Source organism: Caretta caretta, chromosome 18 (assembly GCF_965140235.1).
Source record: "Caretta caretta isolate rCarCar2 chromosome 18, rCarCar1.hap1, whole genome shotgun sequence".
NCBI classification, from domain to species: Eukaryota; Metazoa; Chordata; order Testudines; family Cheloniidae; genus Caretta; species Caretta caretta.
The window spans coordinates 20,349,463-20,368,393 of NC_134223.1; the positions used below are offsets into that span (position 1 = coordinate 20,349,463).

At 46.1% G+C, this 18,931-nt stretch overlaps 1 protein-coding gene across 5 annotated transcripts in view; it reads left to right on the forward strand.

Moving 5' to 3' along the window:
* The window catches only part of TP73 (tumor protein p73), an 87,766-nt gene that overhangs the window by 40,311 nt on the left and 28,524 nt on the right, over positions 1-18,931 (forward strand). For all 5 annotated transcript variants that reach the window (XM_075120973.1, XM_048824736.2, XM_075120974.1 and 2 more), the window contains one exon: positions 6,753-6,998. In XM_075120973.1, the coding sequence (XP_074977074.1) occupies positions 6,753-6,998 (246 nt within the window). The remainder of the gene's footprint in view (positions 1-6,752; positions 6,999-18,931) is intronic.

Genomic DNA, 18,931 nt, shown 5'->3' on the forward strand with positions numbered 1-18,931 from the left:
GACTGCCTGAGCAGAAATACCAAGGGATGGATGGCCAAGGAGACAGACTTGGCCGGAACTGGGTGAAAGGCGTGAATGTAGGGAGACTGGAATAGTAGTCTGTTCCCTGGACATGGTTCCCTCAGAGGTGTCTTGGAACACGTGTGCAGGACGCTCTCTGGATGAGGCTTGCGCAGCCTATGCTATTCCTGTTGTATGGATGAGCTCAGGTTTTGCAGTCCCACCGGTGAAAAAAATGGAGCCACTTTTTGGATCATTATATTCACCTAAAAGAGACCCTGTGAAATAGGGAGGAGGCTGGTAGGAGTTATTACAAATACTCTCTTGGCTGTTCATGGTCTTAGTACAGTTGACAAGAATATGTGAGAAGTTGCCATAAGAGAACACGTGAAAAAAAACCTATAGAATTATGGGTAAAAAATGTATAACTCTTTCCATTAAACATCACAGTGGGGAAACGGTGGGAAAATTCTGTAAAGATTCTTCATGAGCAAATCTCAGACAAATTCAGTGCTTTAATTCAATAGATGTGTCTCATGGTCACTTTGCTAGAGTGTTCAGCCATAGAGTGCGAAAGTCCTCAGTTTATCCAAAGACTAGGTTCTACATGTAATAGCTCAAGCTTCTCTCAGATTAAAATGATAATCTCATGAGAACAGGCTTTTTCATTTGTGAGATTTCCGGAGTGTTCTGACGGCATCTGAATAGGAAACACCACAGGAGCAATGTTTGAGTGGAGAATTGAGGTATTTCTGCTCTGATCCCAGGTGACACCAAAAAATATGCTAAATGTTTTTTTAAAAAAAAACAGTTCACATCTTTGGAGCTTTTTTTTTCAACTTCAGAAAAAGGCTGGATTTTGGTCTGAGTTTTGGATGTAGGATTAGGTCAGTTATTGTTTTGCCCTGCGTGGTTCTGCTACATTTACATGATATTTAAGGCCATAGGATTTACCAAATAGAGGAGAACAAATTCCATCTTGTGCCATTGTGACACAGGCATGCCCAAACATGCCCTAACATGCCCAGGCAGGCAAATTACACCTATGTCTCACCAGCTTCACGATATCTCACCAAAGTGGGGAAAAGCTAAGAACTATCTGATTGCCATGGTTGTTGTGAGAGGTTTGTACAGCAAATATTTTAAGAGCTATGTAAAATGTAGAATACTATGGTCCCAAACTGTTGGAGATGAAACGTCACCTGAGGTGGGGAGGACCTCAGCTAACTCAGTCAAGAGTGAGAATAATCAGCATCTTTTGACCCAGCTCAGCCCTGTGTTTACAGTCTGGACCAGATGCAGGCATGAGCATCTACAAAGGCAAATAAAAAAAAAACAAAAACCCAACAAAAGATTCTGAACAGGGGACCCTCAAGGGCTGAGCTGAAGTAAATGAACTGATTATGAAAAGAGACAAAAAGTCTGGGGCTGCATAGAAGAAGAAGAAGAAGCAAGGGCACAAGATATTACTTCTTACGGAGGTGTCATTCCGCCAGCGGAAGCATCCCATGAAAAGTGGATCCCACCTCTCTGGACTGGACCAGTGCTGTTAGGACTGACCACTGGGTGAAAAATACTTTATTAGACTGGAAGGGAACTGGTTAATAAGTACAGGCTCTGGACTGCATTTTATATTTTGTGTAACACTGTAACCTGGTGGTTCCAGTCCTTTTACTTGCATCGATTTTGGATCTTTATCTTAAGCTGTGCTAAACAAACGTCTATCTGATTTTACTGTGGACACGACCCAGTGCCTTGCGCTGAAGAGAGCGCTGAACTGAGGGGAGGCTGGTGGATGGGGGTGCACTGCTTCCGTAGAGGCAGCAGATCAGTGTACATTGAGGGTGTCCAGAAGATGAGGGACTGGGCACTTGAGTGTAACAAGGTGGCATGTGCGAATTGCTAGCCTGCAGTGGGAACGAATGTGGCTTGCAGAGCCCGGAGCAGAGCACTGGAGGATTTTCCCCGGTGGGCACAGATAAGGCTCTCTCATGCTGTGATCAGGTGATAGTGATTCACACTGAACACCTTGGTAACCCCAGAAGTGTCACAGACATCAGCTGTTAATGGAAATATTTGACAATGGAAATTCAGAACAGATGCTGAAAACCAGCTTTATAAGAAGGCAGGAACTGGCCCAGTACACACAAAATAAGGGTAAATTCGGCCAATTATCTTATTTTCACTCTGCATCAAAACTGTGCATTTGAATGTCTCCCAAACCGTGGACTGCATTACTGCAAACTGCAAAAAGATTATATCACTTGTGTAAAATGAACTGTACAGCCTGCCTCTGAAAGGTGATTGCAATGTTCATCCACCCTCACAAACCTAAAGAGGGAAACTGGGTGGGGTGTGCATGAGTATGTGTGAAGGGTGAATGGATGGATATGGTTGTGCATGGGTGAAGTGAGAAATAGGCCCACCCCATTGCAACAATGCTATCATCTTATCGGCGGGTATGTTAGTGATTGCAGGGGGTGCGGTGGGTGGTTGCTCTGTGGGCTGTATGGACCAAGTTCATCAAGTAATTCAGGTGCTGATTGTGGTATTCAAGATATCTCATACAGGGGAACGTTTGCTTGCTCCAGAGTGGAGACCTCGTCAAGGATTCATTTACAGAGTGTGGCAGTACCACTTTATAAAGATAGAGGGCACTCTAATGACTCGTATGAGCGTCTCGAACAAACATTGCAGCTGTGTCCCACAGTAAATTGCAACTTTTATCAGATAAAATTCCAACCCTTCCCAGGGCGTCAGTCTCGTAACTTTCTACGACATTTGCCTTGGTGGAAATGCCATTATTTCTCCAAAGCAAATAGCACTTTGTAACTGAAAAACAGCCTTAATTCCATGAAAAATCTGAGAGATGAACAAAAAGTCACTGTGAGACAGGGGTTGCTCCATGGTTTAACCAGCAGGCTGGTGGGACAGGCGTGGGGTGTTTTCTCCAGCCCTACCCTTGATATTTTTATATTTAGGCGTCTTACTTTCTTTTTCAGTGTGACCCCACAAACAGAGCCGGTGCATCCAACTTCTCCCTGATTCTGAGAGTTTCCTGTCCCGTGGATGCATGCATGCATCTCCTAACAGAGACATATTCATATTCTTTGGACAGTCAGACCTAGATTTCTCCAGTTTGCAGCTCTAATCCGTTCTGAATCATTTAGGTTTTAGTGTATGGTTCTGGGAGATAGCAGAGGGGGCTGCTTTTCAGACAATCAGTGGGAGATGATCTCTCCTGCTAAACTCGACTACATGACCGGAAAGCTTTGTATGAGCGCGGGGTAGATAAAGAATTTCAGTTTGTCATTAAGTCCAAGATTTTCAACAGGGACCAGTGATTTTGAGTCCTCAAGTTGAGATGTCTTAAAAAGTCTGATTTCCAGAAAGTGCCAAGCAAGCATCCCCCTCTGAAAATCAGGTCCCTTTAACGCAAGCATCCACAATCAGTAGTCACTTTGAACATCTTCTGTGGGGTGAAAGTTAAATCAGGAGGCAAACTGGTGTCTGTGGTGTCCCTTCAATGGGAGTTAGGCCCTGCTTTCCAAAAACCAAGAAGTGAAATGTCACTCTGGGGCCTGGGAATGGGCAACACTGACGTAATAGGGTTATGACAGGTCAAGAGCGAAGTTAATTACTGAAGCGGGAGAACGGGTGTGTGTGTCCATCTCTGTGTGTCTGTCTGGGTTAAGAACCAGCATCAGACCCATATTTTCACAAGCTCAAAAATGCCCCTAAGCGAGACACACAGTAATTTCTGTTAGCAAATGATTATTAAATGTCATGTTTAACGCTAGGCCTCGTCTAGCGGCTGATCCATTGAGGGAATGACCGAACTACAGCTATCAGCTAGAGGAGTCCTTTAGAACAATGGTAGACACTCATGGTGCTGGAGGTCCTCAATTCAATCCCCAAAGATGATTCACGACGGTGCCCGCTGTGAACGAGCCTCCAGCAAACCCCACCTTTGTCTCACTGCTATGATGAGGCCTTGCCATTGGCCAGCAATTGCATCTTTGTGCAGAAAGTCCCACCTACCAATCTGGGTCGTTTTGTCCAATATATTTGATTCGGTCGGCCTTATGGAACTGAATGCAGCAGCCAATTGCATCCTCCCCCTCCCCCCCCACCCCGGGCATCATGGAGGGCAGACAGGACATGGTGCAGGACGCTTAGGAAAGGTGCAACAGTGGGCTATGCTTGGAAGGTGAGGAGTAGGACTTTGCAAAATCGGGCAACAGGTGCCCAAAGGCCAAGTGGCTGGGAAACTGGTGCTTAGAATTCCGCCTCCCCCTGGTGCTTAGAAGTCCCAGAGCTGTCTGTGCAATATACCATTACTCGGTGCATTCCTGCTCTCCCACCCCAAGGGAAATGCATTCTGTCCCACTTTGGAACAGGGGTGACCTTTGCTCAAGTCTACCCTTGACTTTTTTATTGGGCTGGCTGCCAGGGTTTCCCTGGGCTGAGCCAAGAAGCTGTGTTTTGCAGCATGTATGTACATGTGCACATGTCGCTGTCTGGCTCTGGGCACGCTGCAATTACCAAGAGATAGAGACTTTTCAAAGTTGTTTTCTCCTAAATTTCTTACAGCTCCCGAGTGGTCTTTGTTGCTTTGGGGGCAGCGGAATCATGGTTGTGGGTTTCACCCACAGGTTGTTCCAAAGGGACTAGAGTCAGAGTTTGATGATTCTTTATGGGCTGCTGCCATCCCTCAGTATCGTCTGCATGGGCTACGGCTGGGCTTTTGGCATTAAATGCTGTCGGTGGTGTTGGGCTAACTGGGGGGAGCACATTCAGCCTGTGATGTGAAGGCAAGGGGAGGAAAGAGACATGTGAGGAAGAGTTTGTCTAATCGGTGTCACTTTCCTGATGGGAAGAATTGGGAACAACTAGAAAAAAATGAGAAAGTTAAATAAATCTGGGAGGGGAAATGAAGAAGGAAAAGTGAACGAAGGAGGAGTAAAGCTGGAAGAGAAAGGAGAAAATGAAAGAAGAAATAAGGTTTATTCCAGTAGTTTGGATAATGATATGAACTAAACACGATCCACAATTGCTAACCAAGCAGATGTGACAGGTGAGATACGTGTAAATAACAGGCTGGCCCCAGAGCAGCTTATTTGTTGATGTGTCTATGTTCAGCATAACCCAGCACAGCTAATATATGGACAGGAGTCAAGCCCAGGAGTCCTGACTCCAGCCCTGTACCCTGGTCACCAGACCATCCTACTTCCCTCTGTTATCACTTGGATATGTCTCCACAGTGCATCTGCATAGATAGCAGATTGCCGCAGCACGGCCTTGCTTCCCAGAGCTGATAACAATGAATCCACTTGGTGGGTCATAGCTTGAAGGCAGCTCTTTGCAGCGGAGTGGATCCTTTTAAAACCCTGTGCTGGCTACGTGTGATACCACTGGTAATGGAGTGCAGCGTGTGCATGGAGACTCACCGCCCAGCCACCAGTGTAATTCATTCAAGGTGACTCTTCGGGAGCGAAGTGGGGAGCAGGGAGCGTTTTGCTCCACACACGTGGGCGTTTTGTTCTTGAGTCCTGGGCATGCATGTGTTTTAAGGACTCTCCTCTCTCTTCCAACTTGGCTCCTTCTCCTGATGGAATCTGCAGGGAAGGCACAATCCTGCACTTGTGGCATCCCACTGCTTTGCTACGGGAATAAAGTCACATACGCACAGGATTCAGGGTGGGATCCAGTGGGAGGGGAGATGGGTAGTGACTTGGGGTGGAAGCCCTGTTTTTACACACAGCCATTTCAGGCAATGAACAAACCGTGGGAAGAAAGATTATCAGAAAGGCTGGAAGGTAAATTCAAGGCTTCAGCATCAGTCTCTCTTCAGAACTGATTATTTTGTTTCCAGTTCACTAATAGAACTTTCTTTCTTTCTATGAAATAGTGTAAAGTCTGGCTACTACTGAGCTTCTGAGATGGGGCTTCTCTACTACTAAGGTGGGCCCAACCTACAAAAGAGATCCAGAGTTCAAACCCCACAAAACTTAAGGTGGCTGGAATCTGGGGGTTTGGTTCAGCCCTTTAGAAAGATAGGAGCCATTTGCAAAGTTTGGTTCCTGGTCTGGGTTGCTGTGTGAAGTTTGGGAGTGTTTGGCTCAGGGTTGGGGGTTGGGTTAGTCCCATATGAACTGAAAGTACTGAGATTTGAAATGGAAGTGAATGAGCCCTTACAGAAAGGTCCCTGATGGAACCAACAGGGATCTATAGAAATCCCTCTGAACATCTCCAGAACTTATCAGAGGATGAGAGCCTTTCCATCACACTTGTTCGGGCATCCTCTGGAGTTCTGTACTATTGGTGTATTCTGTAGGGTGAGCTCTAAGATCATTATCATTTTCTAGTCAATAGGCCTTTCCCATAAGGGGGTAGCAGAAAACAGCAAATATATGTCTCTTCCTAGCTAAGTGATGATTTCCCTGCAAAAGAGGTGGTTTTACACTGTTAAGTGCACTGGCAATCCAGGAATCTTGGCCCCTGGCTGCCTCCGTTATGGATGAAGCTGACAAAAGGGGGTGATGTCAATGTGTCAGGTTTTATCCCTTTCACAAGTGGTGACCTGTTTTAAAAACAAACCAACCCAGCGGAGGTATTTCAGCTAACTTTCCAGTGTGCTGGCCCTTTAAGGAGGCTGTAACAGGACACCTGAAGTCCTGGAGAAGTGTAGTCTCTAAACTGGCTGGTGTTTTCTTTTTTTTTCCCCCTCCTCCCCTTTTCCCTTCCTCCAGTCCCAGTTTAATTTGCTGAACAGCAGCATGGATCAGAGCATCGGCACCAGAGCAGCTTCCACCAGCCCTTACAGCTCTGAGCACCCTTCCAATGTTCCAACGCATTCTCCCTACTCGCAGCCCAGCTCGACCTTTGACGCCATGTCCCCAGCTCCTGTCATCCCCTCCAACGCTGACTACCCCGGGCCCCACCACTTTGAGGTGACCTTCCAGCAATCCAGCACAGCCAAGTCTGCCACTTGGACAGTAAGTTGCATGAGTTCTTCTTGACTTCAGTAGAGAGATGCATGTGTGTCTGTAGAACTGTTTGCAATGAATCTGCATCAAACCCTTTACTGTCGCTGCAAAAAGAAAAGGAGGACTTGTGGCACAGTAGAGACTAACACATTTATTTGAGCATAAGCTTTCGTGCCCTCCTTTTCTTTTTGCGGATACAGATTAACACGGCTGCTACTCTTTACTGTCTTTGTATCATTTTGCAGAAGGATACACAGTGCATGTTTATATACTGCGGACGTTGCAATGTCAGCTGCAAAATATCTGGTTGTTCAGTAGTAAACAGAGGGTATTTTGGTGGCCACCTTTAGAGGCAGCAAATATAAGCCTCAAGCCTGACAAGCAAAGCTTTGGTGGGAAATAGGGGGTTTATTTTCAGGATTTGTTTCCAGACACAGTAGAACCCTGGATTTTTCATATTTTTTTTATTTCTTTTGATTTGTAATAGCAAATGAATCACTCAAGCTGTAAGAGCCCTGATGATAATTAAACTTGCAGCCACAAAAATATCATTTAGCAACGTCACACAATAAGAAAAATGAACAGAGGAGCCAGTAGATAGTAGATAACACAGTTGCATAGATCTTTTCCCTACGAGTACCCCAAAAGCCAGCCGCTCAGCTGTGTCAAAGAGATGGCTTTCACAGCATCTCTTCAGGTCAACGAAAAGCATCATCTCAGCACAGCAAGGGACAGGGAAATTACTGAGAGAAGAAGGGTGCTGTTTTTCTCATCAGAGGTTAGATCCTAAATTCATGTCATAGGGGCTTTTGCATAAGCATGGCCCATAAAGAAAAAAAATATTTACACTGATCTATTTTTAAAACATTTCTGTCCTAGACGTTTCTCTGAAAACAAAGTATTCACAAAAAAACTCCCAGTGCAACTTAAGCACCCGCTCAGATCCCACCCGCCAAGAAATGCCTGGGAAAATAGAGGCATCTTACAGACAGAGTTCATCTCCCTGAGGAGAGATAGCTGGCATTGAAAGGGAGCAAAGGGGTCTCCTGTAGGATTGTGGTTTGACCGTGCTACCAAACCAGCACAGCAGAACATGAGCAAGGTGTATCAGCCCTACGTGCGATAATGACTTGTTTTGGAAGCTGATGTGTTCAGTTACTGTGAAAGGTCTTTTAATGATGGACAAAAAGTTGTCTTCCGGCTGTTTAATGTATGGGCTATGAGCGTTGAAACCCCAAATGGCTGCAGCTCCTATTCTGTTCCTGTCAGTCCAATATGTGCCACCCCTCTAGCTGCTGCGTGTGGGAATGGAAAGTGCACACGGAATATAGCCTAGCAGGAGTGTGGCAGGGAAGAGGTTAAAAGGGCGATTTGTAACAGCTGTCTCCCAGCAGTTTGTTTTGTAATTCTAGACAGCCAAGCTTCCCCATGAAAATGAATAGGGAGAGCAGTGAGGGGTCAGCTCTGCGGGGCTCCCAGGTGAGGGAGACCAACGGGACTGCTGAATTCTAAGCATGCCCAGCACAGTGCTGAAGGAGGGAACTCCTATCTCAGTGCCCATAGCACTGGCAGCCCTCAGCACACAACGAGCTCTTGTCAGAATGATCCCCCAGCAATTATGAAGTGAGCTGTAGCTCACGAAAGCTCATGCTCAAATAAATTGGTTAGTCTCTAAGGTGCCACAAGTACTCCTTTTCTTTTTGCGAATACAGACTAACACAGCTGTTCCTCTGAAACAAGCCAAAATATGTGGATCCTGGTATCAGCAAAGAATAAGGAGCCATTGTGGTGTAAAATAAAGCAAATGCAAGGTAAATCCGTACAGCATTGCACTGACCACTCAGTCTTCAGAGAGCAACAGAGCTTCTAAAGCAAACCAGAAATAAATCTGGTTTTAAAGGGGTCATTGCTTTCTTCGTGGCTTGGCGTAAAGGGCCAGATTCTCTGGTGTAAATAGCATAGCTCCACTGAGCTGAGGAGCTGGCCCAAACATTTTATGGGGAATCTGTACTTGGCCAGCATTCTAGTTAAAAGGACAGGCTGTCTGGATGGCAGTGTATCCCCTGCCCCCCTCTGGGTCTGGTGAAGTGTAGATTAACAATGGGGTACCTCTCTGGATTAGGTCTGGGATTAACGTTAGGCCTTGAGGATAAGAAACAACCCTCGCCTGTTCGTCTTCCCTTGGGGGGAAAGCTTCCTCAGTGAAATGTGAAGGTCAGTAGGAATTGCCCAGCTAGCAGAGGGACTCAGGACTGTGACCAGAGCCAGATAAGAACCTAGGTAAATTGGTAGGGCCAGATTTGGATGAAAGATGGAATTTTCTGCCCAAACCCTGGTTCTCTGGTGGTGACGTACAAAAGGAAGGGACACCAAATGGAAAACAAACGTAGGCTACTCTGATGGGTCTCATCTCTGAGATTCCTCCCTCCTCGGGCACTCAAGCGAGCTAGGAGCCACCACATGGATCTGGGGTAGCATGGTGGTCATCGAACGTGGTTTGGTCAGATACAAAAGGCAGGGTTGCTTTAATCGTGAAGCCTGCAGTTTGACATCCCATCCCCTGACAGTGCAGGTGAAATTAGGGTGACCAGATAGCAAGTGTAAAACATCGGGACAAGGGGTGGGGGGTAATAGGTGCCTATATAAGAAAAAGCCCCAAAAATCGGGACTGTCCCTGTAAAATCGGGACATGTGGTCAGCCTAGGTGAGACACTAATAATCAGCCTGGTGGCAAACAGCAAAGAAAATAAACTCAGCATTTCCCAGGGGGAGTCAGTAGCTTACTTGATCTGGTATTGCCCCCCAGTGATGCAAGCGGAGTGTATCAGCTACAAATGCTTGAGAGACAATGAAAAGCCAAAGACGGTTCAGCCTGTGCTGCGAGCCAGCTGGATTCACGGGGACAGGGACAGATCCCGGATATCAGACAATGCCCTCCTGGATTCTTACCATACTCCTGACATTAATACACACCGACACAGAGCTGTGGTCAAGGGCTGTTCAGTGCCTGTAAATCAAGGGGAAGCACCTGCTGAAGGAGCACCCACTGATCACAGTTGAATGACCATTAGGAAAATGCCTTTTTCCTGCTCTCAAATGTTCACTGATCCTAGGATTTGTGCCTGGAATACATACAGGGTGTATATACCCGATGCCATGTCATTCCCACAATAGCAGCAGCAACCGTCAAGGATAGAGCAGCACAGAAACAAGTGCTTTGGGCTCGTCCCATACAGCGCGCAGCCACTGACTGCTTCACATCCCTCCTTCTGTTTCAGTGCCATTTTTCTATCGATATCAGCTTTGTTGCTGACTGTTGTGTCCCAGGTTAGTGGGAGCTCTGTTTCTGGGACTGGGGATCATGTTCTCTGTCACTAGAGATCCGGGCACGCTCAGCTTCATTGATGATGTCTGCACTGCATGGGCATCCACACAGCACTGATTATACTACCAAAGTCCTCTGCCATCATGCACTGGGCTCCACATAAAAGTTAGGGTGGATTCTTTTGCGGGATATTCAGTTCTTCAGTTATTACAGAGCCCTGCTCAAGAAGCTAGGATCTTCCCAGGACCTTGCACTAACGCAGGACAAATGATCAAAATCAGGATATTCTTATCTCACAGGAAGCACAGTGGAAACTGCTTGCATTTCATCCAGATTCAGTAGAACTCCGCTTAGAATGAAGTGGAATGAAAGTCCCAGACTGTTTCGGCATATCACACTGTGTTGGCTGCAACCCTGGTTTCTTGTATCCTTACACTTGGAATGAAGTTGATCTGTGCGGGGGGGAAATGACTAACATGAGAGACTAGTTTTCATGTTTGGAAACCCAAATTATCATCCCTAGCCATGCATTCAAGTGCCCAAATCAGCTTTGACACCTGAAAGAGGCATGTGAGTCCACATGGCTCAAATACACATTTGAAAATTAGCCTCCAGGAAGTTGTAGGCACTTCCGTACCACAGTGAAAGAATGAATATGTGGAATGAATGTGTGAGATAGACAAGGTCTGATTCTGCTCTCAGATACTCCATTGTAAGTCAATTTGGAGTAACTCCACTAAAGTCTGTATAGTTACAACATGTAAAACCTGTGTGAGATCAGAATCAGGCCTATCATTTCCCTGTATTTTGGACAGTGAAACTTGTGGCAGATGCTTGGTTCCAAACATCAGCTGCGTTGCTGGAAGGAGCACAATTTCCCATGTGACTTTGTAGTGACAATTGTAACATCTTCTCTTTTAACAAATACTGGTCATGCTGGATTGGCAGCGAAACTCATCCCAGATTGCATCGTCTGATTGACAAAGTGTCTGAACTTCGTAATTTTGTATTTTCTGTTAAAAGAAAGAGATTATTTTCCAGGTCTGTTTTCTCTCCACTAGACTGCATGCTTTATTTCCCCCTAGATACAAGACTGGAGAATGAGTATTTATGCAAAGAAAATGATTACAATTGAATCAAGTGATCACACTCTAATTTCACTTGCTATATGCAAACAGCAGATAGTCTCAACCAAAGTAGTACTAATCAGCAGTTAGGAATGCAGACAATTGGTAAGGGAAGCTAAAGGTATCAATGAAAAATCTATGGCCAGTGGGGTTGAGGATAGCAAGAAAAATTTCTTTAACTATATCAGGAATACATGAAATCCTAATAATGCTATAAGTCTGATATTAAACAACAATGGCAAAATTATTAATCATGATGCAGAAAGTAGTAGTCAACAAATATTTCTGTTCTGTATTCAGAAAGAAGCAAGATATTTTCATATCTTATAGTGATAAAGAAATGTTTTCTATTCCATCAGTACTAGGAAGGATTGTAAACAACAGCTATTAAAGTTAAACATTTTAAAATCAACAGGAGCATATAAATTGCTCCCATGAGTATTAAAAGAATTGGCCAAAGAGCTCTCTGAACCACTAGTGTTAATTTTTAATAAATCTTGGAGCACTGGACTGGAGAGAAAAAAAGAGAAAGCCAGTGGATGATCAAAGACCCTCTTGGCCAGTTAGCCTGACAATGATCCAAGGCATAATCATGGGTAGGCTGATATGGGGATACAATCAGTAAAGAATTAAAAGGGGCTAGCATAGTGAATACCAGTCAGTATGGATTTATGGAAAATAGGTCTTGTCAATAGGTCTTTGATGTCGTGTTTTGATGAGAACACTAGTTTGGTTGATAAAGGTAACTGTGTTGACATAATATACTTAAACTTCTGTAAGGCATTTGACTGAGAGCGTCTCTACACAGAGGATTAGTGCACGGCAAGTCAGGGTTTAAATCTACAGTGACCAGCTTGCCACGCACTAAGTGGCCATGTGGATCCTGGTACCACACACTACAAGTTGCACAGTGTGCTTTGACATTCTGCTATTTCAAGTACTTGCGTGGGAGAAGGTTTCTGGTAGTACAGGGCTCCTTAGTCTAAAATTAAAAAACATAATGAGATCCAATGCTTGGAAGCTGAAGCTAGACAAATTCAGACTAGAAATAAGGTGCAGATCTTTAACAGTGAGAATAACTAACCATAAGAACAACTTACCAAGGGTTGTGTTTCTCCAACACTTGAAGCATCTAAGTTAAGGCTGGATATCTTTCAAAAGATAAGCTCTAGCTCAAGCATAAATTAGGGGCTCAGGGCAGGAATTACTGGCAAGGTTCCCTGGCCTATGCTATGAAGGAGGTTAGACAAATCGTAATTCATCCCTTAAAATCTGTGAATTTATGAATCTATGAAAGGGAGTAATGGAGAAAGGGACCAAGGCTTCAGTTGCAAATTGAGGGCTTATGTGGGTCAGAAAATGTTTCTTTAGGGCTGCTCCATGGGAATCTCCTGCAGAAGACGCGTGTGAATCAGGAGTGCCTGTCCTGTGCACTGACCGTCAGACCAAATCTGTCTTTCTGCAAAGCGTTAGTGGTTTCTGTCTCTTAGTACAATCCTTTTAAAATAAAGCCGTCGTTGTATTTTATGCAAAACTTTAGAGCCAGGTTGTTTTTTCAAACAATCTCTTTGTCAGTGGAGGGCCATGAGGTGGGACAGAACCTGAAAATGAGATTTTTTTCTCTGCCTTGGAAGGCCCCTCTGGTGGCTTGTTTCCTGAGGTGGGAGGAAAGGAGTGGATCTGTAGCAGTACAAGACAGGGCATGCAAGGCGCCTACCTGCTTGTTGGAAGCTGTCAGGACTCCCCATTTCCTGGAGCTGCCTGTACATGCTAGAGCTGGGAGCCGATCTTGGCTGTTTTCTCACATTCAGCCCCCTTGCCATGCCAGCCAGCTGGTAACTGATAGATAATTAGTATTTTTCTCAAGTACAATTTCAGACTGACTGGTGCTTTCCTCCCCTCTAAAAACATTATCGTCCTCACCAAAGCCAGCAGAACCGTTAATAGGGTCTTTGGCCTCCCGCGGCCTCACTGAAAAAGAGCCCTAGGAATCAAGCTACCCTCCTCCTTCAGATCAGGACTTGTCCCTGCATTCCCTGATGACCCAGAACAGACGAAGCGTCCATCCAGTCCAGCATTGTGGGCCTGATTCTCCATTGCTTGGCCTTGCTAATGGTTTATGCTAGCACTTTGCAGTCTCTTCGCTCAGGTGTATATGACTGCACATGGTGCAGGGCAACAGAGAATCAGACCCATCTCTGGCACGGAAGGCGTAACTCTCCATCATGGTGCTGGTGAGGATGTTGTTATTGGAGGAAGGAGATGATGTTCACCCCAGACCTCAGCTGCTGACCCAGCTGGCACTCTGAAGCTAGAAACTGGATAGCCCTCAAAATGAAGTGGAGCAGTTCACTGGACTGAAATTTTGACATGGGTCTGGTGTGGATCTAGTGCCCAGTTCACTTACAACCACAATCCAGGGAATGGAGCCAAGCTGCTAAGGGAGACTGTGACCATCTCCATGACTGGAGAGATTCAAGGCTGGCACTAGACACCAGTCTGTCAGGGATAGGAATAATTATGGACCAGGGGACACAATCCAAACCAGGTCCAACCCCAGAGCTAAGTCAGTTAGCTACTACAGCGACGGGCATGTTATAGGACCCTAATTAGATCAATTCTCCAACTTCACAGCTTGATTAGTTTCAGAGTAGGTGAGCTGTAGCTCACAAAAGCTTACGCTCAAATAAATTGGTTAGTCTCTAAGGTGCCACAAGTCCTCCTTTTCTTTTTACAGCTCGATTACTTACTGCATAATGTTAGGGCTGGGATGGGGAAAGCAGGGAAGGGAGAGGGAGAAGGGAGAGGATGACTGAAAAATTTTGGTGTCCCCAAAATTGGTTGCTCCTGCTATAGTCATCATCTAAAATACCCTGTAAATAAACAATGGCAAAAATCTGTCTCCCTCTAGCAGCAACAGTAGGAAATAACTAACTCCTGGCACCGCTCCTAAGAATGTGGAACTCTCAACAGTCTGCTAAATGTCCCTTAAGGGCCATGGCTGTGAGTCAGATCTCACTCTGCCTCTGAGCTCTGAACACTTTAGCTTGTCTCCAAGCAGCTGAAAAGAACGGGTGAAAGATCTGGAATGGCAGAAATAGGAAAGCATCCGCAGTGGGGGTCTGATCCGGAGTCCACTGAAATCAATGGGAGTCTTTCCATTGGCTCCAGCTGGGCGTGGCTCATGCTCCGTAAATCCCAGATACAGTGGGATTGTGGAGAAAGGCCCATGGCAGTGTTTGTGAGAGCTATTTTCGGCAGGCCCTGGGAGGACGCTGGAACAGTAGGCTGTTCCAACAGGACTGTGGTATCAGTTGCATTATCTCAGAAGTTTATGGAATGCACTGATTGATGTGAGTGAGGCCTTTTGCTCTTTAGCATGAAGAGAGAATTCTCCCTCCTCAGTGCTGCCAGCAAAGCCCAGACAGACAGTTAGGACCGCTGTAAATTAGCAGCACTGCATCTAATATTCCTGGGCCTCAGCAAGCTCCATTCACCCCTGGGTTACACCTCTGAGGTCCTCTAAAGTCAGTGAGGCTGGCTGATTTACATCAGCGGAGGGACTGGACCTTGTTACATATGTGGTAACAACAGAAAGTCCCACGTGGTGAAAATCTGTCTCATTCAGGAGCCATGAGCAGTGGTCACGGAAAGCATTCTTCCAAGCCTGATTTCCATGGCTGTGAGTATGCACTTACATGCACCGAAATGCAGGGGCAATTTGCATGCTTAGCGAGGTGCACGTTTTCCCTGCACATTTTGGTGCTTATGAAAATCTCTCCCTATGTTTCTGTCTCTGAACCAATGGAAAATAGACCTGAGCTTGGGGATTGGGACTGGGTGAAGGGGGAGCTTGACTCCAGACCTGGTAGCTACCGGCATCCTGTCTGAGTTCAGTGAGCTGTGTGAGGAGTCGGTGACTCTGATGCCTAGGTGTGCCCAGGCCTGAACCTCACACATTATTTTGAGGGAGGGTTTTCTTGCTGTTTTAAACCCATTTGTAATTAGTCTTCACTAAGGACAGACGCACACTCCCCTCCATCCCAGCTGTATAGTCTGAGACTGCTCAAGGCAACCTGCTGCCCAAGGCAACACTTGAGTGTGTTGCCCCCCACCTCTCAGATTTGGCCCAACCACCTGTCTTGTCATGACAGAGGGGCGGCTGGGCCAAGTTTAAGTGAGTGAAACTGACAAAATTCCAGCCCAGATTGACTGGCCTTGGTACCCAGATCACAACAGCTGCAGCACAGTTGGCCCCTGGCTGGCTGTCTTTCCAAAGAGCCCTTGGACAGCACGGGCCTTGAAGGGTGAATTTCCTTCTCCTCCCATCCTCTGGGCTGCCCTGGATGAAGTGCCCTTGCACCAATGCAGCTGACACTGCACCTACTCTGTGCATAAGGAAAGGCTATGACTCTCCCAGGCTGTCAGTCAGGCACCCTCACAACTAGCCGAGTCACTTGAAAAGAGGAACACGGAATGCCGGGACCTTGACAGGATCGCTACCAGGCACTGCTGGGGTTGGGGGAGGAAAGTCAGATAGCCCACCTGATTGTAACAGTCCTTGTTCAGCAGTGTTTGTTCTCTAAAGAGGGGCATGTTGATCTCATCTGGAAGGCTGTTTTTCTCCTGCTACATGGGGAGGATCAGGGTTTTTCCTCTTCTGTTTTAGAGCAGATTAGTGACATTCTCATACCCTCCCGTGGATTCTAGTGCCGGATTCAGGGGCGGGAGCAATGTAGCTGTGCGTTGCCATCCTCAGTGGCTTGGAGGGAGGATGGTCTTGTGGTTAAGGGACTGGAGATCTGAGCCAGTTTCCAGCTCTGCCACAGACTCCCTGTGTGCCCTTGGGCATGTCACTTGTCTTTCTGAGTCTCAGTTCCCCATGTGTAGAATGGGGATAACAATCACTTCTTTCTCCTGACATTTGTCTGTCTTGTCTATTTAGATTGTAAGCTCTTTTGGGCAGGGACTGTATCTTACTGTGTGTGGACCCACATACCTAGGGGCTTGTGGCAGGAAGCTGACATCTGCTATGCAAATGGTTGATTCCCTGCTCCCAATGTTTTACTTGCCAAAGCAAAATCATTTAAAATCTTGTTTATTAACTAGGCTCCTTAGATTTACACCTTGTTCCAGTGACTGAAATGCAGGAATTTTCTGGGCCATTTGCTCACCTCTGTCTCTCTCCTGTATCAGCCAATTCATTTAGGGCCTGACCCTGACTTCAATAGCAAACCTCAGATAGATTCCAGTGCTGTCAGACTGAGCCCTCTCTGTTTACATGGCAGCCTGCAGCTGATCAGCCTCTCTCCCACACTCCAAATTCTGCAGCCTTATCAAGCAGCAGAGAAATTCAGGGACACCTGTTTCCTGCTGAGGTTTGAAATCACCTGGAGAGTCAGGCAGGAAGATACAAAAGGAAGTCGTTGGATGTCAGAAGCTGCAGAGGGGATGTCTGTGGCTCCAACTATGGTGAGCAGGGACACAGAGGAGGCCAACGTCATATATGCAGAGGGAGAAGGAGGCTGGTATATTTATGCTCCAGTTATTATCATCTCAGTTTTAGGGATTTGGAGTTCTTGTTGCTGATAGGAAGACTGTATCTATAAACTGGGAATTTGGTGCAATTACAAAAAGAACAAAAGGCACATTGGACATAGTATCCAATTTACAAAATACAGCTCTCAGGAAAAGCCACTTAATCTCTCAAAATCAGCAGCACAACTCTGGTACACGTGAGCCTTTCCCTAATCCCAACTGTGCTACAGAGCAGAGCAAAACAGCGCTCGCAAGAGGCACCTCCCCCACTAGGAACTTTACTCTCTCAAAAGGTGTAGAAAAAGGGTATTGGCCAACGTTTGCTCCATGCACAAAGTCTGCTGTGCCCTGTAAAGCTTGAGATGTATCATGACTCCTTTATGGTTCCTGAGTAGCCGACCCAGTAAAGATAAATACACAGCCTGGAATTCAGTAATAACACATACGTGTCCAGTATGTGATAATGCAAGAGCACTTGAGCTCATGTTGAGCTCCGTCCTCGATCAAAGCGTCAATCCATTAGCTCCAGTGGGGACCCATATCTGAGGCTATACTGGGGGGAAACAAAATGAACCATACTGCACCTGCCCCTTTGTGCAATGCCGGTAGGGGAATACTCCTTCCTGACCCCTGGAGTGATCAGCGGATGTCCTGAAGCGTGAGCTTGGATGCCTTTTTTTTAGCTGCATATGTGCAAATCCAGCTCTGTATAAAATCAACCTAGAGCATCTCCAGCAGCAAGTTCCACAGTTTGAATACATGCTGTGTGAAGAAGTGTTTCCTTTCATTGGCCCTAAATGTACCTGCCATTAATATCACTTTGTGTGTCGCCACCAGGCAGATCTTGGGGGAGAGGTGTACTGGAGGGCTGGAGTACTGATCTTGCTCAGCAAATAGTGCTGATCTCAATGCTTTGCAAGCCAAAATTTCATTTCAGAACGGCTGCTTTGTACGCAGCCGGTAGACCTCTCTTGTGCATGAGGAATAAGGAAAGTCCTTGTGAATGATTCTAAAAGGGGGACCACTACTTGAACCCTGAAGTTTCATTCTTAGTTAAAAGGATGTTTCACAGTCATTCTCTCTATGGCTTTCAAATGCCTTTCTGAATCCAAACTGGAAAGTACTAAGCATTGATGAAAACCACTATGCAATGGAGAGGGGACACTTCCCAGTGATGCAGGGAATGCGCTGACGCCCTCATTGCCCACTTGGGCTCTTTCACCCCCCGGGACCCTCAGCTTGTGAGCAACAGGAAGGTGGTGTCACCGCTGAGCTGATCGTGTCAGAATGCATCAAGGAGAGCAGGTCTGAGACTCCCTGGGGACCTTTGAAAATCTCTCCGCACCTCAGTTTCCCCATCAGTAAAATAGGGTAATAATAAATTAAATAATAATACTACTTCCTCCTCTCTCTATTTAGATTGTAAGGTCTTCAGGGCAAAGGCTATCTGTGACGATGCACTGTGCGACCCCAGCCTCTGTTCAGGGAGCGCTAGCTACTAAAGATTAATTAGGATCCGACTCCAGGTCAGATTCTGTTGCCCTGTGTTTTTGCATCGGCGTGTTCAGCTAGATTCCCCCGATCATATTTCTTCACTCTTTATCCCCACGAGTTCCTCGGCGCATCCCAAAGCAACTGCATTGCTGGGTTTTCTGCTTGCTTGTTAGTGGCACTTGGCCTCTGTGCAGTCTTGGTCACATGGTCAAAGTAGCCAGACAGAGAGCGAGTCAGACTTACTGGAAAGATTTGAAAAGAACAAAGTATGTGTGGCTCGGCCAAGCAATGAGTAAGAGAGGATGTGAGCCCAGTCGACAGGTATTTAAAAGGTGTAAATGTCAGGGAGGGAGGGAAATCAATTAGGGTGAACCATGGGACTGTAATTAGGGGTAATGGAAGGATAGTAAGCACACAAAAATGCAGACTGAAGAACCAGAAATCTATTCATTTGTGGT